We start from the raw sequence: 9,079 nt of genomic DNA, 5'->3' as shown, positions 1-9,079 counted from the left end.
GTAATCTCTGGCCTTGATTACCAACTGTTTCAACTGCCATAGGTCTGGGCATGGAACTGACAAGGCTCCTGAAGTATTCAACGTCCTAAATGAAGAGATGCACTAGTGAGGTATTGCAGGAAGCGGCCACCTAATTGTGCATTCTAAGCACCCAGTGTGCCTACAAATCTCACATGTATCCACATTTTCTTGGTTCTAGGTGAGAGTTTGGTCTTTCTCCTCCTTAAAAAGGTAAGATCCAACAATCTTGAAGCACAGACGGAAGATATGCATCACCCAGAAGTGAAATTCCCAAAATGAAATGACAATCAGGAAGAGTAAAGAAAAAAACATCCTTTCCTTCAGAAAGCCTGAGGCACACTGAGGAGGGTTGCTAGTGCTCACACCATTAGGAACACTAGTCTCAGTGATCAGATGTACAATGATTTCACACACAGAGCATATGCTTATACCCACAATAAACTTTAGTTGTATAATGCCTTAGAAAATATATGGGCAGCAGATCAATTTTTTTGTAGACTGTGGGACTATACAATGGTTATGAGACTGCTGGGTAAGATATCACACAATTGAGAATTAATGAAGATATACTTAACACAAGTAAAGCATCAATATAAGATTAACTTTGATCATCATATATTCATTCATACTTTTTTTTACACAAAAGGGATTCAAGGATCCAGTAACTGCCATCACAGGTGTTTTTTCATCTTTCTCAATGGCTTCAACTGCATACATCCAATTTCTAGCTGTCTTTTACAGCCATCCATAGCCATGCCTCAAAGACTACTCAACAGTATCATGACTGCTTATATGCTCTGGATCTGCCTGCAGACAGAAGGTTGCCTGCATGTACCACAATGATCTGATTCATCCTATCCAAAGTACATCTATTGCCCTCCTAAAAGTTCGGGGCAAAATATCCCAAAGCCTCCTTCACTCCATCTCCTTAGTTTCCCACTTCCCAATGCTCTCTCCTCTTTCGACACCTAGGTCCTCTTGGTCTGTCGTCCTTCATTCACCCCACCCATATGCCTTAACTATTTCAGAACACCCTGATTGGCTCTCTCAATTACTGTGCTTACCACATCTCTCTCTGACAATCATTCATTACACAATCAACCCACCTTACACCAGACACTGTCCTTAAGCATTTAATTTGAAACTCATTCACCACTTCCTTTAGCATTCAAAGACTAAGACTGACACCTATTCAATACTACTGGGACTATCACACCTTCAAACATACCCATCTTTGCCCTTGTGACAATGACTTATCCTTTCATATGCACCTTAATACATCCAGGATCTTAACGCCTTCTTTCACACTGTGACTCTCGTAAGCTCCCATAATTCCATTCACTACCATGTTAATTCCCAATTACTTCCCTTCCCCCTTTCTTAAATGTTCACACAAGCCATCTTGTCTTATCCCCTACTCCAACTCACAACTTACTTTTGTTCACATTTGCTCAATGGGTTGTAAATATGCGAGATGAGTATTGGTATCAAATCATTCCATGAAGCAGATAACAAAGAATATTCAGTGTTTAAAAGCATATATTGTAACTAATATTCAGAAGGGGGAATTTTTTTTTGGTATAAAAAGTACATATCAGTCTGATGAGAGTATAAACAAACTGTATTATTTTATGCAAAAATATTACTCACCATGAAGATGTAGAACAACAAAACAACACAAACTATACATACACTGTTGTAAAATCATTTGACTTTCTTCCTCTTCAAGAATAGTATTTGCCTTTCCAATGTCCTCTTTTTTCTCATTCTCTCTCTCTTCCTTCTTCAGCTCTTCTTCCTCTTCCTCCACTAACAGACTCTCCCTGCAAGTCATTAGGCTCACAGAATCACAATGATACAATATTAATACTTTTCTCAATGTGAAAGAGAAATAAAGAAGAAAATGTTGTGGCAATAAATTGAGTGATTAAATAATAGAATCCCTATGTAAGAATGAACATGAAAAGAATGGTAGGACGAAGTTACAAAAATAATGTACCTGAATGAAGATTAGTACTTCATGTAAAAGACTGCTAAACATTGTAAAGACTGACAAATAAAAGAAATCACAGTGAATAGAACTGGATTTTGTTTAAGGCACTAAGATGTACTGGCTGATGGCCTCTTATATAAAAACATACAGCTTGAAAAGTCCCAATATAGAATGATGAAATGCTTTACCTGTCACACAAAATGCCTAGGTATGTAGACATCAGATTCACTGTTACATAATATTAATCTTATCACTAAGTCACATCTCCATCTAACTGTACCTAATAATTAACAATGTCAGTTCCACCAGGACCATTTTTTTTTTTATTTATGTACTAGTTTGGTCATTTAATAATTCAAGTTTTCCATAAAATCTATATGCCACCTTGACTGAAAATCAGTCTCCACACTGGGAGAGAAACTTTTTCATACAGTGGAATAACATGGGTTATGAGAATGCTCCACATTGTTTCTCCTACGGCAAGTCTCATTGAATGAATTTTAATCAAAACCAAAATGACAAGAATATCAGAAACAAAATATATATGAACAAGATCAAGGTAGACTTTAAGCCAAAGAAAAGATTACAACACATTTACAATAGTAGTGCCACTAACCAAATTCAATCCAAGAGTAAACAGGGATGATCAGCCAACTCGGTGATGAATTTAGAGGTAAAATCTAGAATGCCATCATTATTTCATTTAAAGGCAAGGATCTGCATCTCACCTTCAGTTAAAAACTATTTTTATGTGCTAGACATATGGGCTGAAAAAATCACTGCCCTCATCCCAATGAAACAAAGAGCTACCAAAAAAAGATACAATGCCACTCTATATCATACTGATCCCATTCTCAAAAATACTTCTTGTTTTACAATTAAAACTAATGATGGACCATTGTACAGGATATTATTTAATTCAATAAAATGTATGCTACCATAGAATAAAAATTATTTTCTACACATGACTATCTATCTGACATATGAACTGTATTGCATGTTTGCAAAAATTCTTGTATGACCACCCTGCCTTTAATCCAAAAGAATGCCACCCATATCATAAAGCTGTAGTAATTGATTTTGTGAGGACCATGTGATTCATTAAGTGGCATCAATATGGTTACATACCATGCAACTCTGCAATCTAGCCAAAAGCATGAGATATTAACATTCTGGATATTTATCAATTTTGGATTTCTACATCAAACATTCAACTCATCAGAGATATTAGATTCAAACACAATGATTTTATAGGTTGCAATGGGAAAAAAAGTGTACTTGATATTTGGACTTTTAAGATTATGAGAGAGAGATTAGAACAAGAAACTAACTTGCTCCACAAAATCCCATGACAAAGAGTAAATTACATTAACATGTATATTGTAAAGAGCAGAAGGGTATGCTATAAAATTGGTGCAAGTAAAATATGCTTCTTTAAATTGTAGTTCTGGTGTTAAAAGGGATAGTAAGCACAGGAACTCTATTGGGATAAAAGGTAAGATGATGAAAAGAACTACAAAGTAAAACACATGGCACCTAGCAGTATGAATATACAATACACTGTGACTTTAAAAGAATAATAACAGAATTCAAATAAGTTTTGGGTATCAAAAAGATGTTATATTTCACTTCTGAAAAGTACTGCAATACTCCCATGACAGCTTCATCAATGGAGTGTTTAAGCCATGTGTTACAGTACTGTAATGACAAAACAATGACACTCACTTGGTGCTGTTATTACTGCTGATGCTGTTTGCAGCTATGACTGCAGGAAATGCAGTCAGTGGAGAGCTTTCTCCCCCTTCCTTTACTACTCGCAGTCCTCCCAAAGCTGGGGAATCCTCTTGCTGTGGAAATTAAAACATGAGATCATGTGCTTTACCTCCTATGTTTTTACATCAATAAACAAACTACTGTATTTGAAATACAGTATGACTATAACAAATATATAAAGTACTTAAGGTAGTATCTTATGTTGTAAATAAGCTTTTGGACAGTTTTTTATGACAAGGATTAAGTAATATACTGCAAAAGATCTGAATGGGTAGAGCATTGATTTATCATATTCCTAATAAAGTTATTATATTTCAATACCAAAAAGCTAGTTAAGAGAAACAAATAAAATTTTGCATGGAAAAAGAAGGTGCTAAGGATGTATGTAGCAATTATAGGGGAACAAAAGGATGTTAAGTATACCAGGAAAAGTGTATGAAAGAATATTAACTGATAGCAATAGCAACATGCTTGAACTGCTTATTAAGTTATAATAAATGCTTGAATTGCTTGAATATTCAAACATAATAAAAGGAAATCTCATAATAAAAATGAATATCTAAGACAATAACTGCCATGAACTGTGTTCTTACAAATGGCAGTCATGCAAGCAGCCACCTCTACAAGCAGAAACTGAATTAGTACTCACAAAAGAGGGGAAATGAATCACTAAGATTGCAAATGGAAAGTGCATCAAGACTGAGGTCAGACTAATAATATGATCCATTGCAATGATTTACGCTTGATACTGTTGAGTATATGCATGGAACTAAAGACATCCAAGATTAGAGAGAAGTACTCTATGCAGGGACAATGTAACGGCCAGAAGAAAACATTCTTCAGCATATGAAGACTACTTTCACATTTTTAAAGAAAGATCAAACTTTACTGTAATAATAAGCTTTTACTTTTACTGTAATAAAGTCATCTTTATTACTTTTAGTGATGGAATCAGAACAATGACACCAAGTTGAGAATTAGAAAAAATATAAATAAGTTTTTGAGGTATTAAACTCAACTAAGTTATGTCTATTCCCTGGGAAATATCTCTACATCTGAGCTTACAAAATTATTCATGACAGATAAGACTGATCAAGCAAGATGAGGCTGAGCAGATTTTAAAAAAGTGGAAAAGGCAAAGTCAAATGATCTGTCTGCTCCCTCCCTCTCACTCAATCTGCATCTTGTCTTGGTACAATATCCTCAATAAACTAAGACTTGGACATGTTATCTAATTGGGTAAACAAAATCTTGTTAAATTTAATGCCTCCAAGACCCAGTATCTACCCATCTCTCCACTGAAACGTCCTCACAATTCTCATCTCTCCTTGATGGTTCTGTAATTCCACCTTTTGACTCAATGAACATACATGGTATTACTGTAACATCCACTCTTTCTTGGAAACCCCACATTACAGGAACAACTGGGTTTGCCTCTAAGAAACTGGGTGTCCTGTTTAGATGTCTAAACTTCTTTTCTTCTGAACAGTTGCACCATTTATACAAACTGATTTGTCCACATATGGAGTGCTGCTCTCACATTTGGGGTGGTTCTAGCTCTGCATCCTTACTTGACAGAGCTGAGTTGAAAGCAGTCTGACTTATAAGCTGTCCTAGGCTAACGTCTAGGCTTGATCCTTTTGCCCTAAACCACAATGTTGGTTCACTTTCCCTCTTCTATAAGCATTACTTTAGTTCTTGCTCCCAAGAGCTGGATGCTTGTGCACTAACAACACTAGCTAAACCACGCAATACTTGGCAAGCTGCTGTGTCACAAGATTGCTGTGTGGCCATCAGCAACTCAAGGGTGGGCCATTTTGATACCTACTTCTTTCCCTACACATCAAAGCTTTAGAAATCTCTACCTTCTCATGTCCTTCCCAATAACCATGACCTGCCACATTTTAAAAGACATAAATCGTAAATACTTTCCCTCGTATTTCCTTTTTCCGATTCATAATTCTCTCTATATTTCAATTAAGGATCAGCCTTGATGTGGACTTTTGTTCCTGACTGAAGCCTCTAACAGAGAAAGAACGACCCATCCACTAATATACACATCTATTATACTTTGTTGCTGTCTCCCGTGTTAGCGAGGTAGCGCATGGAAACAGACGAAAGAATGGCCCAACCCACCCACATACACATGTATATACATACACGTCCACACATGCACATATACATACCTATACATCTCAACATATACATATATATACACACACAGACATATACATATATACACATGTACGTAATTCATAGTCTGTCCTTATTCATTCCCGTCGCCACCCCGCCACACTTGAAATAACAACCCCCCCCTCCCCCCGCATGTGCACGAGGTAGTGCTAGGGAAAGACAACAAAGGCCACATTTGTTCACACTCAGTCTCTAGCTGTCATGTATAATGCATCGAAACCACAGCTCCCTTTCCACATCCAGGCCTCACAAAACTTTCCATGGTTTACCCCAGACGCTTCACATGCCCTGGTTCAATCCATTGACAACATGTCAACCCCGGTATACCACATCATTCCAATTCACTTTATTCCTTGCATGCCTTTCACCCTCCTACATGTTCAGGCCCTGATCACTCAAAATCTTTTTCAATCCATCTTTCCACCTCTAATTTGCTCTCCCACTTCTCCTCGTTCCCTCCACCTCTGACACATATATCCCCTTGGTCAATCTTTCCTCATTCATTCTCTCCATGTGATCAAATCATTTCAAAACACCCTCTTCTGCTCTCTCAACCACACTCTTTATATTACCACACATCTCTCTTACCCTATTATTTCTTACTCGATCAAACCACCTCACACCACATACTGTCCTCAAACATCTCATTTCCAGCACATCCACCCTCCTGCGCACGACTCTATCCATAGCCCACGCCTCGCAACCATACAACATTGTTAGAACCACTATTCCTTCAAACATACCCATTTTTGCTTTCCAAGATAATGTTCTCGACTTCCATGCATTCTTCAAGGCTCCCAGAATTTTCGCCCCCTCCCCCACCCTATGATTCACTTCCGCTTCCATGGTTCCATCTGCTGCCAAATCCACTCCTAGATATCTAAAACACTTCACTTCCTCCAGTTTTTCTCCACTCAAACTTACCTCCCAACTGACTTGACCCTCAACCCTACTGTACCTAATAACCTTGTTCTTATTCACATTTACTCTCAACACAGACATATATATACATAAACATATACATATTCATCTTGCATGCCTTCATCCATTTCCAGCACCAACCCACCCCACAGGAAACATCTTATTAACAACTAAAATTTTGGATGGAATATTATTGCTTGTCTAATTACCCCCTTCACACTGTGCAAAATGATCACAATGTATATCTCAGAAATTTACTGGGGTGTAACAGCAGAATAACTTTCATGCATCTAAAGATTAAAAACAAAGACAACAGAACCTTTAATCACAGCTAACACAAATACTCTTACCAAAGGCTTCTTCTTATTTTCCAACTGAAGTCTTATTCTTGCTTCTTCCTGTGCTTCTTTTTTTGGTGTCAGTGTTTTTTCCCGAATGGATGTTCGTCGCACAGACTGTGTGCGTGTATTAGAGTGTGCACGTCGAACCTGTAGGATGTGATCACAACTTTAAGTTTTTAAACAGAACAATGATGTGGACAGTAAGTGGTTCTTCAATAGATGTAGGAAAAAAGTAAACAGAAGACAACATGGAATTAAGGAAGAAACTTCTTAACACTGAAGAAGTACTTTTCTGGTATAAGAATGGTGGATGATCAGAATAAGATGACTGAGGACATGATAGATCCAAACAGCACATATAAGTTTAGAAAATTGAATGATATAAGAGAATGTTCAAGAGATAGGGCACCATAAGTGTAAATTACTTTTCCCATATAGTACAAATAAGTAACTAAAAACAGACATATACATAAGCACATATACATACAGATAAATAGATAAACTGATAGAAATTTGAGAGGTAAACTGAGACAGATACATATGTACACACACAAAAAGATGGAAATATACACTGGTGAATGGAAAAATATACGGTGATATCACAGGTGATTATGAATTAAAGGTCGGCTAAGGATCTACAGGCAGACAGCAAGATATATATATAAAGAATGATTAAGGAATTTATGAGAAACCAAGAACAGGATACATCTAACTATGTATATCTCTGATGTCCATTCCCTCCAGGAACTCCCATCAAGGGGGATGACTAAAGAGAAAGTCTCCACTTATCTCTGTCCTTATATGCCTCACTCACATTCACCAATGCACACATTCTTCCCCCATTTTGATCCCTCCAGAACTCTTCCACTCTATTTCCCCATGTCACAGGTGGTCTTCCTTTCACACCTACCCCTTTTATCATACTATAATACACTTTCCTTGTACATATTAAAAGGAAACTGAAACTCAAGAGAACTTAAGAGAAAGGACAGAATATGAGTGGACATACATACAAGGTGTGTGTGTGCTTAAACTGCTAAAATATGCCATGTTGTATGGAGGTTGAACTATGCCGAACAGTACATTAAAAAGGTACATAAAAAAAATGACTTATTTAGAGCAAAGAGATTACAAAAGAGAGAGGGCTAGTTAAAAAGAGGGAGAACTAAAGATATGATAAACTGTCCACAATATCAATTCATATACACATGGCAGGGGTATGGACAAAATATTGTAGGAATAATGACCATGAAAATGTATCTAATCAATTTAAGTAATATAATAAAAAAAGCTTAAAAAACATGATATAAAGACAAAGTAATAACAGGATATGTAGACAAGGCTAATTTCACTACTGAGTAAAAGAACACAGAAATTAACACTTTCCTTATTTAGTGATTAACAAAAGCAGCACTTATCTCACCCTTCTTGTCTGATCATGAATTCTCTTGGTTTCTTGTTCACTGATGAGTTGCATGATCCTTTCCCGCAGTTCAGCATCCTCACAAATATCTGTTGAAAGCATCATCATGAACTCATAATGTAAATACAACTTCCTTCCCTTTTTTACAATACAAAAACTTTCCAAAAATTCTTAAATCAGAATAAATAAAAAAAAATGCAGAAAACACATCTAACAGATCCCATGTACAAATGATAAATCTTTCCTTTATTATATTTCATTCACCCATACTTTTATAAAGTGGTATGGTACCCTCCCATACAACTTCCCAGGAATACTCAACAAACTTATGCCTCTGTAGTTTGGACACCCACCTTTATCCCCTTTGCCTCTTTACAATGGCACTATGCATACATTCTGCCAATCCTCAGGCAC

At 36.7% G+C, this 9,079-nt stretch overlaps 1 protein-coding gene across 2 annotated transcripts in view; it reads right to left on the bottom strand.

The window, feature by feature from the left end:
* LOC139764174 (protein phosphatase 1 regulatory subunit 16A-like) overlaps window positions 1-9,079 on the bottom strand; it is a 38,098-nt gene that overhangs the window by 14,314 nt on the left and 14,705 nt on the right. For both annotated transcript variants that reach the window (XM_071690727.1, XM_071690728.1), the window contains exons 7-10: window positions 8,666-8,754; window positions 7,252-7,389; window positions 3,740-3,861; window positions 1,714-1,844 (exon numbers count right to left, since the gene is read on the bottom strand). In XM_071690727.1, coding sequence (XP_071546828.1) covers window positions 1,714-1,844; window positions 3,740-3,861; window positions 7,252-7,389; window positions 8,666-8,754 — 480 coding nt within the window. The remainder of the gene's footprint in view (window positions 1-1,713; window positions 1,845-3,739; window positions 3,862-7,251; window positions 7,390-8,665; window positions 8,755-9,079) is intronic.

This window comes from Panulirus ornatus, chromosome 48 (genome assembly GCF_036320965.1).
Source record: "Panulirus ornatus isolate Po-2019 chromosome 48, ASM3632096v1, whole genome shotgun sequence".
Classification (NCBI taxonomy): Eukaryota; Metazoa; Arthropoda; class Malacostraca; order Decapoda; family Palinuridae; genus Panulirus; species Panulirus ornatus.
Note: the sequence above shows the minus strand (reverse complement) of the source record. Positions and strands in the feature narration are given on the sequence as shown.